Genomic DNA, 16357 nt, shown 5'->3' with positions numbered 1-16357 from the left:
CTTTTCTGGATATTGACATGGTCGCTGTCCACCACTGTGGTGCTGAATTGCAGAGGCGGCAGCAACAAGTGTAAAACAAATACATGACAAATAAAATAAATCTCTCAAAAGAGAGATTTCTTTTACAGCAACATTTCAGTGCTCTTTCTGTATCTACTGTGTTTTTGTGTGTATAATTAAACTGTTAGACAGCATCCAAGTGTTTACAAAAACAATTCAAAAGGCATCTGAATAGAGCTGTCAAATAATGTAACATATTTGACAGTTCTTTTCAAAAGTCTGCTAATATTACTTGTTTAACACGTGGTTAACTCCACTGCAGTTCATGAGTATTGAAACGAACACAAAAACAAGGCGCTTTTACTGGAGTGACAAATAGATGTTTATTGTTTAGTACAAAGCATATGTACACGCTGTGAGCATAACATTAAGGCTTTAGAAACATGACCAAACAATTTACCTGCAAACTTGAATTAGACCAAAATAAATTAATAGTGAAATGTACACACTATCTGATTAAACAATGCTAGTTGTTTTGTTGACAATATTCTCCATTTAATATCTATTGACAATATTCTAAAACCATAAAGAAATACCTTCACATTCAAACTATAGCAACGCTAAAGAAACCCGAAGGTTTTTATTAGTAATTTAAATAACACATTCATGGATGTTGTTTTAACAGATGAAGACACTAACGTGGCTTGAGGACCTCATTGAATAGTAAGTGTTTTGAGCTTACTTCGGTCACATTTCAACACAAATCTTTAGTGCAAGCCTCTGAAGGATTTGTGTGGAGGATTTAACAAGAGTCCAAACAACCCTAAGCAAGTTTTTGCTCGAAACGCTTCGTTAATTAAGCGTCAAATCTGCTGCATCGGTTTCAAGTTCTGAGAGACCTGCATGAGAAAATAAAAACAGGCAAGACTCAAAAATATGACCGCATTCTGATGCGGTTAGCTTTAATTCAAGTAAGCATTAAAGGGATTTAAGTGTCGTTAAATGTCATCTTGTGTCATGGAAACTACATTTAGTGCAAAGTGTTCGATATCATTGAGTGTTCCTAATTCATTCAACGTTACCTGAAATTCTGTCCCTGTGCACTTCCTAATGTCGTCTGGTGACAGACCCTCCCAAACCTCAATCAGGGTTAAACCTTTATCCTTGTCCACATCAAACACCGCCTGGAAAAACAAGAGCAATGTAACCATGATAGAAGTGCCATAAAATACAACCATATGCACCTTGAGGAGAAATGAAGTGTAATGGAAGAGATTTGGCCTGTTGAGGCTTAATCATTATGACTGCTAAAACCAAAATCCACCCAAGTAGTGCATAGATTTCCCCCAGAACTCTTAAACTATTTCTTTCAGAGAGAACATTTAAACAGGTTCATCAACTAAGTCAAATAACACTAATCTCAGTGTTTAGAGGGAGTACACAAACTATAACATTGTTCATGTGAAAATACATGCATTGCAGGTTTGCACAGACCCTTTCGATCTTTTTTTTTCAATCAAAGTGTTCTAGTGTACAGTTGTTAGGTTGTTAAGTGTTGCAAGGGTGTTCAGGATGGAGCAGCAATCAAAAATCCCCAACCCTCAAGTCCCTATGATACTATGGTACCTATGACTCAGGTCCCTCTGTTATTGCATATCTTTTGGATTTTGCGATCCATATGAGGACTGTTGCCCAGCACAAACAATAATACTTACATAAAATTCAGTAAAACCAGAGTTGAGAATCAGGAAACCTCTAGATGCATTTTGTAATTTCAGCCTGAGTGCTGTGCAAAGCACATGCTTTCACCGAACCACATCATGCATGTTTGCATTAAACCTGCAGTCTAGTTTTGCATGTCCCGACGCGACCCGTATCAAACCCTCCTGTAGTCTAATTTCACGAATGACCCGTGGAGCACAACCTGCCACAGGCAGCACGCTCGCTGTTAGTCTGCCTCTACCCTGCTGCCTCTGTTCCTCATCTCCACCTGAACGCGAGTCTCTTAATTGCCGGAAGATTTGCTCGAGTCCATAATAGTGCAGTCGATGGGATTAATCTACCTGCCAGAGTTCTGGTTGTGAGCTCTGACAGTCCAAAAAATGTTTCTCCTCCTCAGCCGTATTGTTGTGCACGCTTGTCTATTTTTTAGACAATCAGGGTAGTGGAGGAGGAATGAGGAATTGAGCAGTCAAATATGGCAAAGATGGATGGCGCAATCACATCACAGCTTGCTAGCGATATTTTTATAAAAACGTGCGTGGTCCTGAGATGACAAGTAGCAAATTGGCATCAGTAAACCAGCTTTAGTTTCACTGGCATTCTATGAAATGGGATTATTTGCAATGTATTAGTTCAATCTACATGGGTGTATTTGGCACACACTTTTATCCAAAGCAATTTACTGTGCATTTGGAGTATAATTTTAATTAATTTCTCAAGGACATACCCTGGGAATTGAACCCATAATCTAACACGACATCCTACCAGTTAAGATACTTGGAACACCTTCTACAAATCACATATATTAAATGGACAGTTCACCCAAAAATAAAAATTCTGTTTCACGTAAAATGTCTCATCCTATGTCATTCAAAACCTGTATATGATGCGTTCTTCAGTGGAGCACAAAATAAGATATTTTGAGAAATGTCTCAGTGGTTTTGTGTCCATCCTATGGAAGTCAATGGGAAAGTCCAACCTTCTTCAAAATTCTTCTTTTGTGTTCTGCAGAAGAAAGTCATACAGGTTTGGAATGACAGAATTTTCATTCTTGGGTAAACTATCCCTTTAAGCTCTCACAGCACCTCTTTCCGGGTAACATTTAATAATAGGAGGTTCATAAGCGGTCAAATAACTGACCTGTTTTTTCTAAACGTCAGCATGTAAGGCTGACAGGCAGGGTCTGTGTTGAACAGCAGGGTGAGATGACAAACACAGGTTGAACAGAAGGTGGTGGCCATGCTGCTGGAGAGATCTAACCTTTCTAAATGTTGACAGAATCCTTTCACTGGAAACCACGTTGTGTAACCGTTATAAAAGCAAACGCTGGCAAAGCACACAAAGGGGGAGAGAGAGGGGGCATGAATCAGGAAAAGAGAAGATTGAGAGGGAAGCATGGAGAAAGGCAGGCAAGAAAAGAGTAACAGAGCACTGTTATATAGTCCACCCGTGGCACCGCTGACTAGACAAGAGGCTGGATCAACAAGTGCCAGCAGCAGTCCATAAAATCAGCAGTTTTGAGGCGCTGAGATTGCCCGTGAATGCCTGTATCAGTCAAGTGCCCTTGAATGGTGTCGTAAGGCGGCCCTCGAGCAAGCATACAGACCGTGGTGCTTTTGATGAGAGCATAAAAAATCCTTGTTCTGCGCCTGCAGTGGAAGAAACTGCAACGGCTTGAGGCTGTGTGCAATAGAAGTGTCAACGTTTCATATCAGCTATCAGAATGTTTACTAGCAACAGACCCACAGGCTTGAGACTCAAAAACAATATTAATATATATTTTTTGCATAACAAAAGTGGGTTTACTTATGGCTACCCTTACAAAAAATAAGCATAGTTCATTTTATTAAGCCTACTAAGTTCAAGTATATTTTTAAGTATACTTAATGTAGCATGTATACTAATATCAAATAATAGTATACTATAGGTGTACTATTTCAACACTACTTGGTACCAAATTGACACAATTTTTACTTAAAGGTGCTGTGTGTATCTTTTTAGCGGCATCTAGTGGTGAGGTTGTGAATCGCAACCAACGGCTCACTCCACCCCTCCTTATCGAAGCACTACAGAGGCCGATAGAGGATTAAGATGTTGTCACGTTTTTACTTCTTTCCCGAAAGGAAACGTATTTACGAAACGCGTTCTGTTTAGGGCTACTGTAGAAACAACATGGCGACGTGTCAACAACATTCCATGTAAGGGACCCGCGGTGTATGTAGATAGAAATAGCTCATTCTAAGGTAATAAAAACATAACGCTTCATTTTGAATCGTCTTTATACACCTCTGAACACACAGTTATGTAAATTATATCGCATTTCTGTCAATAGATCCACCAAAAAACTACACACTGGTCCTTTAAAAGTATACTTTTAAGTATTCTTTGTGTGTAATAGTAGTAAACTTTGAGTTAACAACTCCTTTTTCCGTTTGTACTGCAACAAAAGTGTAAACACAACTACAAGCTACTACTTTTTACTTAAAGTACTTAAAGTATAAGTGAGTACAAGTATAGGTCAAATATTATTGTGTCAGTATACTTAATATAATACTTTTTTTATAAATAAATAAAGTATATTTCTTAGAAGTACATAAAAAATAGACAAAAGCATACTTATTTTTGCTAAAAATGAAGTACACACCGTTGAATAAACATATTTTTGTGAGGGTAGAAACAAAGGGTGATCTAAATTAGTGCACCAGAAATGAGAAACATCAGGATCTTCAGGAAAAAAATACGCAATTGCACTTCAAGTGATAGTGCACACAAAAATGAAAAGTCTGTCATTGTTTACTCATCCTCTTGTCATTTCAAACCTGTATGACTTTCTTTCTTCTGCAGAACACAAAAGAAGATATTTTGAAGTATGCTGGTAACCGAACAGCGCCGGCACCCATTTACAGTACTTTTATTGTATGGACACAAAAACAATGCAAGTCAATGGGTGCCCCCTCTATTTACCAACATTTTTCAAAATATCTTCTTTTGTGTTCTGCTAAAGAAAGAAGGTTTGAAATGACAAGAGGATGAGAAAATGACGACAGGATTTTCAATTTTGAGTGAACTATCCCTTTGATTGGTATGATTTAAATTTAGACATCTGCAAATCAAGGGAAGTAAAGTGGTCAAACATTTCCATTGTAGACAGCTTTGTTGATTATAATGGGAGTGATGTAGTTTTGATGCAATGTGACGGCCCACAGTGTCAGAGTCTCCGAGACACAGCTTGGATTTCATGCCCTCTATACCCAGGCCATGTGGCCGAGATGATATTATTAACAAACATTCACATTAGGAAGCTCTGTGTTTGAAAAAAGAGAAGTTGATATGTTGCTCTGATCAGGAGATTTGATTAGGGTTAGCCCAATAATTGGATTTCCATTTTCCACTGTCTATGTGCAGTATCACAACAATTTATCAGCTCCCTTATGCAACTGCACGATAGAAAAAAAAGAACGAACCCTTTCACAACATTTCACAGATATAAAATTTTATCCTGCGATCCAGAATAGCCGGTGAATAAATTAGGTACGTTTGATATTCAAGCAGGCAGGTTAGACATTGTGTGGGCTGTTGATTAACATTAAAAGCGTAAAATCAATGATTCCTATAAATCGAAACCCACCTTTTCTGTAATTATACGGTCCACACACTGTTTTCCGGTGAGAGGCAGGTCGCATTTGTCCAGAATCTTGTGTTTGCCACCCTAAGAAAGACAACACATTTACATTTACATTTAGTCATTTAGCAGACACAAAACAAAGATAAAAAAGCAATGAAACGCACTGTAGTTTCATCGGCACATACTGTATTACACAGATTCATTTTCCCCTCCTGTTCCATATTGATGAATCTTTCTGTTGCACTGTCGACCACTCAGCCCATGGGCACAGAAGACAAACACCCTAAGCTAGCTATATCCATCGCCAGCCGTAATGGAGAGAAGGCCCCTCTGATGTCATGTGCTGCTGGATCAGGGCATGATAATTAGAGAGCTGATAGTGGATAATTTTACCCATGTCCAGAGAGTTCATCACACCAGGGGTAGGCAGCTGGCAGTGCAACAGTGAACCCCGCCAAGCCCCTTCCCCCAGGGTAGCCAATGCCAGCACGATGACATGCAAGGGCAGTGTTTAGGGCAGCATACCTTTCGATGCCGTACTCTCTCTCTTTTTTGCTCGATCACTGGATGCACCAGTGAGATCAGAGCGCTGGGTAGGGATTCAAGGCAATCATAATCATACCATATTTCACAAATGGGAACACTGAACTTTGACACGGATCAGTGTCATTTATGTTAATGGAGGGTTGTAATGATGGACACAAAAAATATCTAAATCTATGTCTGAATGGTTGAAATTTTAGGAGGTGAATATTTTTTCTCCTTGTAACAAGCCTTATTGGAACAGACAGCCTGGAGATTTGATATGGGTCATCTATTTTACAGTATATGGGCAGAGCATGTTGAATACACAAATCGACAGCATTAGTTAGACTGCATATACTGTTGTATACATTTACCTAAAAACTGTGTACGGTTATACTGTAATTCACCCAAAAATGCCATTGATTGGTCAGCATGAACTGTCACTGTATGGCAAAGCGACATTTTAAGTTAAGTGCAAGGTTTTTCTTCTCAAGAATAACAACAACAGCAACAGCACAGGTTTGGAACAACGTAGGGATGAGTAAATAAAGAGGACTTTCATTTTTGGGCGAACCGTTTCTTTAAGGTTGCAGATACAGTGTGTGCGCAGCTGAAAGCTTCCTCGAATTCTGACATCTCTCCAACTGTCTGCTTAAAGAAGGGAGATTCTGTCACTCACAGGAAATAATTATGCTTTTCTTGCTGTGACTACAAGCCATACGATGTGACTCAAAAAGAATCGGTTCAAAAGTTAAGCTGCATTCAACACTTCATTTTGCATTTTATTACGTGAAGCATCACTTATTTAATTATTTGAATGTGGTCTAGCGTCACTAAACTCCGGCTGGATCTAAACATCCAATTTTCACCACAAAAAGTCACATCTGGGTACTCTGATAATACTAATTTCAGCATACTGTGATTTGGGACATACTAATTCTATACTAAGTGCAATTACAGCACTAGTCAGCCAAACATCTGGATTTTGTTCCAGTCCATTGCACACCTTCCGGCTCTTTCTATGACCACGTTTACATGTGCACCAGTAATGAGATTATTCGCAATAACCACTTAAAGGTCCAGTGTATGGAATTTAGCGGCATCTAGTGGTGCGAACTGCAACTAACGGCTCCCTCCACCCCTGAATGTAGGTAGAAACAGCTCATTCTAAGGTAATAAAAACATAATGCTTCATTATGTAAGGTATTATACACATCTGAAGACATAGTTATGTATACTATATTGCATCCTCCTAAATATCACACATAGCACCTTTAACATGACCTCTTCACTCCCGTTTACATGCAATTTTTATTACTCTGATTATTTGCTATAGGGCACAGCAAAAATCGTAAATTTGGATACAGTAGGTGTGTTACTAGCCACTGATTTAATATATTTAAATGCAGAAGTTTTCTACGGATGTATTTTATAGTTATTCGGTGCCATGATTAATAAATAAATATGATGAAAATGCTTTTGCAACCGTTGTCTACGCTGACATTGTGTTTGTGTCGTTTCTGGATGAAGCTAAAGAGCAGAGACTACTGGCAGCAAGTTGTGTTGACGGTGAAACTTCCGAATGCCACATTTACTATGAATTTATGGTCAAGGTGCGTGACACAAAGAGATGCACACTTCGGTGTTTTCATGTTGCTTCCGGCGTTTAGTTAAGTCGCCATACGCCACATATGTTACTACGATTATGCTTACTACGATTATGTGCTTAATCGCATTATTTAGATCGAAGTATTGTGTTTACATAAGGTCAAGTTAAATGGCAATATTGCCAAAATCTCATTATAATCGCATTATGAGGGTGCATGATAACGTAGTAGTCTATATGTTGTATAAAAGCAATACCACACAACTGTGGTACTGAAACTGTTGTACTGAAAATCAGCACAGTTGTGATCTTGCACAAGTTCACCCAAAAATGAAATTCTGTCATGAATTACTCTCTAGTGTTTGTTTCAAAACTGTATAAATGTCTTTGTTTGGTTGAACACAGAGAACTCTCCTAAGTAATTTTTCCTACTACAGTAGTCTATGGTGGCCAAGAACTGTTTGGTTATAAGCATACTTCCAAATATCTTTCTCTGTGTTCATCAGAACAAAGAAATGTATAAAGATTTGGAACAACTCAAAGGTGCGTAAACGATAACAGAATTTTTATTTTTGGGTGAACGATCCCTTTAAATAAAAAGTCAATATGATGTTGTCTCATGTACATGTGATTACCTTAGCAGAGTGCTCCATTGTAACAACCACTTTAGTCCCAGCGCTGGCCACTAGATCCATAGCCCCTCCCATGCCCTTCACCATCTTACCCTGAGGGAAAACACAAATAAAGATGGTGCAAGAAATGAGCAACACACACATTCACTTCAAACACACATTTTTAGCATTGTAAACACGTAATATTTCAGCAAATGCCAAACAAAGAGACAAGAATCAAGTAATTAAAACTCGATTCTACAGTGGCTGCATTGTGCAATTTAAGGACAGGAGAGATCGGTCAGGTTTGTTTTGGAAGGGAATCAGAAAAGGCATTGTTGCTAGGAAACGGTAAACCTGATTACCTGTGGCTGGAGTCACTTACCAAAAAGGCTTTCTGAGTGACGCTGATTTTATTGTCTTTTCGCTAACATGCACGCACATGTGCACATGCACAAACACAAATGCTGGGAAAATCGATGCGGAGTGTACACGCCAACACAATTCTTGAGAATTACATCTGTTTTGTGCCATAATGTTCCTGGTTATGCCAATGCATGATTTACTTCCTTTGTAAAAATAAAATATGATATCCCTGACCGTTCATGCTGGCTGATTCCCTGTAGTTTCAATTTAAAAAAAACGTTCAACGTTTATTTTTTAGGCTGTGAAAATTAATTTAAGGAAACGTCTCACTCAGCTGGCTGCAGCTCAACCAGCATGTCTCTACAGAGGCGGAAAGTCTTATACTTGAATGCTCGAGTAGTTGCTTAAATAAAACGAGTGTATATGAATGGAATAAACAAACTCTCAAGGGGCTTTTCTTCCCAGAGCCATAGAGGTTTTGTAAAAGGTCAAGAAGGAATAATATGCACAATCCTAAAAATAATATTTCTCAAGGTCTATGACTATGATAGCATGTGGTCCAAAAGCAGGTTAAAACTTAAATGAGTATTTTTGTCTACAAAAGTAATTTTAGACATTTAAGCATACACCTTGAGATTAAAAGATTTTTAAAGGTGAGAATTTTAGCGGCATCTAGAGGTGAGGTTGCGATTTTGCAACCAACGGCTCACTCCACCCCCCCTTTTCGAAGCACTATGGAGGCTGAAACAGAACTACGATGTCGTAACGTTTTTGCTTATATGTCGAAGGAGATAACGTATTTACAAAACACACTCTGTAGAGCAGTTTGTCCGTTTAGGGCTACTGTTGAAACAATGTAGTGAATTCCATGCAATCGTGTGTAGACAGAAATAGCTCATTCTACGGTAATAAAAGCATAACGCTTCATTATGTAAGGTCTTTAAACACCCTCTGAAGATATGGTTGTGTATATTACATTGCATTTTTGCATTTATGTAAATAGATTCTCAAAAAGATCACACATTTTTACCAGTACTGTATAGACAAAGGCATCAATACTATGTTATATTAAAAAGTACAAAACACATGAGTGTAATCAAGTAATCGTGTCCATACATTTGTTGGGGGTCAACAACACATTTTGGGTAACGGAGAGTAATGTAACAAAACAGCTTTAATTTCAGCTTTTGTTCTTGTTATAAGTTCAGGAATGACATCATGTACACTCACATACTGACGTATAACGCATATGATATGAAACTTGAACCGTCATCTGACAGATGATAAATAATAATGCATCAAGTTCAACCAGTTGAGAACGGTCCAAGAACCTATATGAAAAACCACAGAGCAAATAAATCTGTCCACCACAAGTTTCATCATCACTCCAAAATGCTCTTAACACAGAAAGGTTGACCAGCGTGCAAATAAATAACAGGTAAGTGGAAGGTCCAAGCGCAAGCATCTGGGCTTTTTACTCCTTCAACTGTGCAGGCTTTGAAGGCGGCACACATTCAGGAAGGAGAACACTTTACACGTCGGGGAAGTGGCACATGGAAGTGGTGTGTGGGTGTGTGTGTTGAGGGGATATTTCTCATGGAAAAAGCACAACTTTAGTGGACAGCAGACTGAGAGTTTCCATGACAACATATCAAATATTTTTCCTGTAAATCGCACTATACACGCATTTCATTCCTACTGATGAAGATGAGAAATTATGTCCTTCACTTCTGGCAATTTGCTTTCGTCTGGTTGCATCCTTATCCATTCCCTACACAAACCGGCTGGACATTTAAATGCACGGTAATTCGACGGCGACTAGCGTTAATGTCGTTTCCTAGACAACTATAGAAGTGGCAACAGTGTGACAAAAGGCTGTGTGTAGTTTAACAGAGCGGAACAATTGCAGACAATTGTATAATTCTTTATCACATCTTGAAGGAAGTCTGTGAACTTTAGGGGATAACATTTCATGTTCTTTGTTAATGAACAATTAAATTGGAGCATAACCTTTGGCAAGTCGGATTTCATCGACGCCAGGGGTGTTATCCTATGTCTCCCACTCTCTTGTCAAACCTGTATGACTTTCTCTCTTCTGCAGAACACAAAAGAAGATATTTTGAAGAATGTTGGTAACCAAACAACGGCGGTACCCATTGACTTGCATTGGTTTTGTGTCTATACAACAGAAGTGAAAGGGTACCACCGAACAATGGCGGTACGCAAAGTACAGGGTTTTTCTTGCATAGAAGAATTGGAGGCGGCCGCTTCTGTCAAATTTCATGCCACCTCAGCCAAAATTATGTTGGGTGTCTTCACAAAAAAAAACTGTGTGCACTCAATGGACTGTCAATTGTAACTGCGGTTGCTGCATTACGCCACAATGGCGGCGCTGTTTAGCTGTCAGCACCAGTGAGGCGCTGAAGAGTCGCATACAAGAGCTATTAGGAGCTGTATTAGCTGTATTTAACAGCTGTTCAGGTGAATATTGTTTCTTTTGCATTCATGTACGTTCAATTTCTTGAAAACGTTTCTTAAATTAACGTGGCGTACATGATTGTAATGTTCTAAGCTGTGCAGTTGGCTCGTTGAATCAGTGTTATAATGTACACAGCGACTTTGCCACTAACATTGTGATCAGAACGACTCGTAAAAGAATGACTCTTTTGAACTGATTCATTTAAACTGTTGAAACTTTGCAGTCACTAGCGAATATAAGAGATCAGTGAACCAAAAGAGAACGCAGGATGTGAATGAGCTTTGCTCATTTAGTAAGACTGGTTAATTCAGTTGGCTGTTGTGGGCTGAAAAGTCAGTTGAAAAGGATAAAAAGCTTTATTTGATTAATAAACATTTCTTTTTGGTTGAATTAAAGTAATGTTTTATATAACTTAATAATTGTCCTTTTCATCTAATTTTAGAACTTGTATGTTGTTTGTAAAGTGTTTGGTTAATCCACTTAAAGGTAAGGTAGGCCTACATGTGTGAGTACAAGATCAGGATGGCACCACCCAGGAAAAACCCTGAAAGTATGCATTAAAATCTGTCTGAGAGACTGTGTGAATTTGTGTTTCTATTATGTGTGTCTATTATGTTTTTAATAATAATAATAATAATCATAACAAAAAATGTGAACAACAGAGAACAAGATTCCTGCAGAAGCGTTGCAGAGATAAAGTAACGGCAGTGGCCTCAAGTTTCCTCTGTGTAATTTGAAGTGGACTATAATTTCATGTCTGTGTTTCCTGAAAGGAAAGCACAATTTCTGAACGTGGGTCAAGAGTTAGCGAAACAATTTGCATTCACGAATCACATCTTTTTAACAAGAGAATGTGTGGGCGTTGGTATCTGGATGTAAGCGGGACTATTTCATCTAGTTCGACCCCATTTTTCCATCAGGCTTGTACATTATAATTAAAAACACCGCATGACTATAAACCGAGTAATGGCTCTATTTTCCCTCTTCTATCCAAAAAAGATAACAGAGCTTTCCCGTTAAAACAGCCACAACCAGCTCTTCTAAAAGCTCTGATGAGCACCTTCAGCTTTTTTTGCTGTTAGATTAAGCCATCCTGGAACATTCTGAATGCTAATTCACAAATCCCCATTATGATGCTTCTACCAACCATGGAACACGCAGAATGAAATGTGCACCCTCTTTCTGCTCAATTTTCCAATGAATATCAGAACTCGTTCCAAACTGGCACAACCTGAAGCAACTTTTCCTCTTTAACAGTTTTGGCTCCCTGATGAGAATGCTATGATCTGTTTGATGTAGCGTGCCTTCATCAACATCTGGGATGCCGATGAGAGAGAACTGCTATCAGTGGACAAGTGGGGAGGGAGTCTTGTAATGCCCGAGTTCATCTCTTGACACATCTTGCAGCTCCGGGCCCTGCGGTTTGTTGCCCCTGCAGTGTTGAGGGGTGGCCAGGGAGCCCAGAGTAATTGGAGGGATTATTGTAATTAGTCTGCCAGGCTCATCTGATTCATTAAGAGTTTAAAGGCTAAAGACAGCTTAGAACAATCTGTAGCACTGCATGCAAACCAGTTTGTATCTGATAATGTATGCTGATGTCTTTACTGATGGCTACTGGCCTTAAACATATGCATACATGGGGAATTAAAGGCATGGTGGGTGATCCTGTCCAGAAACATTTTTTGTCATGTTGGTTGGAAATCTCTTTACATCCTGATAGCAATCAAGAAGCATAGTGGTCAAATAATATTTTTATAATTATATATCGTCTGTGAAAGGTGTAGGACCAAAAAACCATTCGCCTAATCAAAACCCCATTCGCCTAATCATTCTCAAGTTTAGACTGTCCACTGCAGGCAGAAGGTCATTTAGTGTTAATGCCCCAAGTTATGGAATTCTTTACCTATATCGCTCCGTAACTCTTCTTCTCTATCCATCTTCAAAACACAAGTGAAAACATACTTGTTTGAAATGTATTATCGATAATCTTGTCTCTTTTCCTGTATATTTGTGTTTGTTTGAAAATGTAATTTGCTCGAAAGTGTTCATTGTAAAGCGACCTTGAGCTTGTGGAAAGGCGCTATATAAAATAAACTTCATCTTCTTCATAGTAGGAAAAATTACAATGGTAGTCAAAAGTGCCCCAGACCTGTTTGCTTTCCTACATTCTTTAAAACATTCAAAACATTTTTCAAATTTTCTAAGAATTGTATAAAGCAATTTTACTATGGTAGTCAATGGTGGCCAAGAACTGTTTGGTTACTTGCATTCTTCCAATTATCTTTCTCTGTGTTCATCAAAACAAAGAAATGTATACAGACTTAAAACAACTTGGGGGTGAGTACATGAAGACAGAATTTTCATTTTTGGGTGAACTGTTCCTTTAACTAATGCTAACAAATACAACCTTAGTGTAAAGTGCTACCAAACATTACTCATCAAAAACAATGTTCTTCGAATGCTTTTCTAATCGCTTCACCTCAGAACTCACATTTCACCCTTTCCCAAAGTGCAAGTGACATGACTTCAAAAAAGCGGCGATACGAAAAAGAAAGCAGAGTGCAGCTAAGGTCCACATGCGCCGGTTTGCAAGAAATAACCTTCAACCAAACTCGATAAGCGAGACGCGCAGAGGGCCAGGAGGCTGGAAGCATCTGTCAGTGACTGGCTGGGGTCCTGAAGGACTATAAATAACCCTGCAGAGGTGTCTGCATGAAGGGCAGCTGAGTATCGACAGCCCCCTCAACTGACAGCAAGACCAGACGCCAGAGGCGACAGCCAACAGAAGTATGGCTCCCAAAACCACAGCCGGCAGTGACTCTCATTAGGGCTTGGAACTTTTACCTGAAACTAGCGGGAAGAAATGACTTTGGGTTTAGGGAAATAAGCAGGCTGACTGCCAAGCGACTGCGGGGGAAAATAAGACAGAATAATGCGAACGGAAATAAAAATAATAAGAGAGAGAGAAAACTGTTGTGTACTGACCTGCGGCAGGTCTAACTGACTTTGTGTCACATTTAGGTGTTGCTCATTGCTTGTACATTGTACATATCAATTGATGAGCTTTACTAGTTTTACTGGTTGTGTTTTTATGTTTACAAAATGGCAGTTTAACTGATTTGACAGAATTACAGACAGCAATGATGAATACAAACAAAATGCAACTAACCACATAATCGTGTATATTTAGCATAAGAAAATAATGTCAAAGGCTGTGCGTCCAATCAAGATTCCACAGTATTTTGGCACAAATTCATCTGTCATGTGGCAGAAGGAAGCCAAATTAGCTACTGTAGATGCCAATATGGACAGATTGTGTGCAGCGTGACATCTTTGAAAACTATGAACTACATTAAAGACCGGGTCCCTTGTGAAGTTTTGTGTCGTATCTGCTGCTAATTGTTATTATATGTTATATAATTATTTGAATAATTATGTTGTACTAACTATATAACAATTATTATGTATTACTATATTGTGTACTATCTCTCTAATATTACTACGTATTATTATGTATGAATTTGGTAACACTTTACAAAGTTGTATATTTTTGGTGCAAATAATTCTGGTGTTTGATCACTTGTTAATATTCAGTGTAAAATCTGTAGTGCATGATTGCATAAAACATCAAGTTTTATGCACTCATGCACTACAACGTAGCATTATGAATGACATTCTTCATGGGCTTGTACAAGTTCTACCTGAGCGATCATCTTTGTCCCGCTTGAAAAGAGATCGTAACAGCTTAAAATACGACCACACAACGGTATTTGAGCTCCTCGGAGAACATCTACATAAATCATTTCTGATTTCATGCTGTGCATTCTGTCATTAGCTGCTCAGCAATTTCCATAAAACAAAAGAAAAGCTTGAGTTAATTTCAGCAGGAGGTGGAGGAAAATAGATGCAGGTAAAAAAGCACAGCGTTCTTGAAGGTCGCTTTGATTCAACGTCTCAATGCTGATTCAAAACTTTTTCACATGCCTTTATTTTGACATACTTTAGACCAGGATACAACAATAAGCAATTACAAACACACTGTGCTTGAGAATCTACCTGCTGCAGTGTTAGAATTACTGCCTGTGTGTGGGAGCACTTAGGGAGGCTAAATAATTCTTTAGACTCTGTTCTGTAAAATCCTTTAGCTTCGCTATGCCTCCTCAAAGTCAGTCTGACATACAGAAATGTACAACCTAATTAAATTATAAACTTACAGGAATCATCCAGTTGGCTAGATCTCCGTACTTGGATACCTGCATGGCTCCTAACATGGTCAGATTGATGTGGCCCCTATAGAGGAAAATATAACAGAAACAAATTCAGCAGGTTTAAAAAATTGATAATAAGAACAAGAGGTTAATGCTAACCAACAATATAAAGGAATACTTCAGCTACAAAATGAAGACTCTGGGCCCTATTTTAACCATCTAAGGTGCACTTAGGGTGTGTCCGAATCCACTTTTCCTAGTTTAACAACAGAAAAAATGGTCGGCCCGCCAGGCGCATGGTCAAAAAGGTTTGTACCTAATCTCTTAATGAGTCTCATCTCCCGCACTTGCACCATGGCACCATGGCGGAATTTGCAATAGCAAAGAATAAACGCTTCTCCAGAAAGGAAAAAAATCTGTTCGTGCACAAGGTTGAAGCATACGAGCAGACCATCTATGAGACAAGACAGATTTGTTATCTTTATGTATAATAATCTTTCACATTGTAGTCATTTAATTTTTAATATTTGGCATGTTTGTGTCCTGCTTTGCATCCCTCTGTGTGCAATAAGCAGCGTGAAGGCGAGTTGTGCATCTGCCTATAGGCACATTTTACTAACGTGTCCTTTAAATAAAAGAAAATCCTGCTCCATTGACTTTAGACCAGGTTTTAGTTGGTCAATGCCGCAATCGTTTTACAGTTGCCTTTAAATAGCAACTCAAACTATTTAAACATTTCTGGTAATTAAAATGATATAATATATCTGCCTAAATATTATTTGAAAAACTTCAAATAAGAAATGTCGCTTCAGTAATAAACCGAAATGTCACTAAAGTCACTAAAACAATTAGCTAAAAGTAAATCGAAAATAAACTAAAACTAAAATAAAAAACTTGTATCTGTCACTGTTCTCTTCTATTTCTCCCCATGTTTTCCCCAAGGACTTCACTTCCCACGATCCTTCATGCTCCCGCACCTGTGTCTCGTCTGCAATCCCCACACCTGTCAGCAATCCCCTCATCACCAGTGGACTATATATACTCATTCTTTTTCTCCAACCTTGTCCATTGTTGTTTGAATGTCAGTGTGTTTATTCCGTGTGCTACCTACGTGTTTTGACTCTGTTAATAATTGTGTAACCCGCCGCGATCCTGTGTGGACTACGTTCCCTGACAGTATCTTATCTACAACTTTTTTGCCTAATAAAATAAAAT

General features: G+C 38.6%; 1 protein-coding gene across 1 annotated transcript in view; it reads right to left on the bottom strand.

Moving 5' to 3' along the window:
• Window positions 1-347: 347 nt before the first annotated feature.
• oxct1a (3-oxoacid CoA transferase 1a) overlaps window positions 348-16357 on the bottom strand; it is a 42264-nt gene continuing 26254 nt past the window's right edge. Inside the window, exons 13-17 of the mRNA XM_057356368.1 lie at window positions 15149-15224; window positions 8114-8203; window positions 5351-5431; window positions 1083-1184; window positions 348-899 (exon numbers count right to left, since the gene is read on the bottom strand). Coding sequence (XP_057212351.1) covers window positions 864-899; window positions 1083-1184; window positions 5351-5431; window positions 8114-8203; window positions 15149-15224 — 385 coding nt within the window. The 3' untranslated portion in view covers window positions 348-863. The remainder of the gene's footprint in view (window positions 900-1082; window positions 1185-5350; window positions 5432-8113; window positions 8204-15148; window positions 15225-16357) is intronic.

This window comes from Triplophysa rosa, linkage group LG17 (assembly GCF_024868665.1).
Source record: "Triplophysa rosa linkage group LG17, Trosa_1v2, whole genome shotgun sequence".
NCBI lineage: Eukaryota > Metazoa > Chordata > Actinopteri > Cypriniformes > Nemacheilidae > Triplophysa > Triplophysa rosa.
The sequence above is the reverse complement of the archived record's forward strand: the minus strand, read 5'-3'. Positions and strand labels throughout refer to the sequence as shown.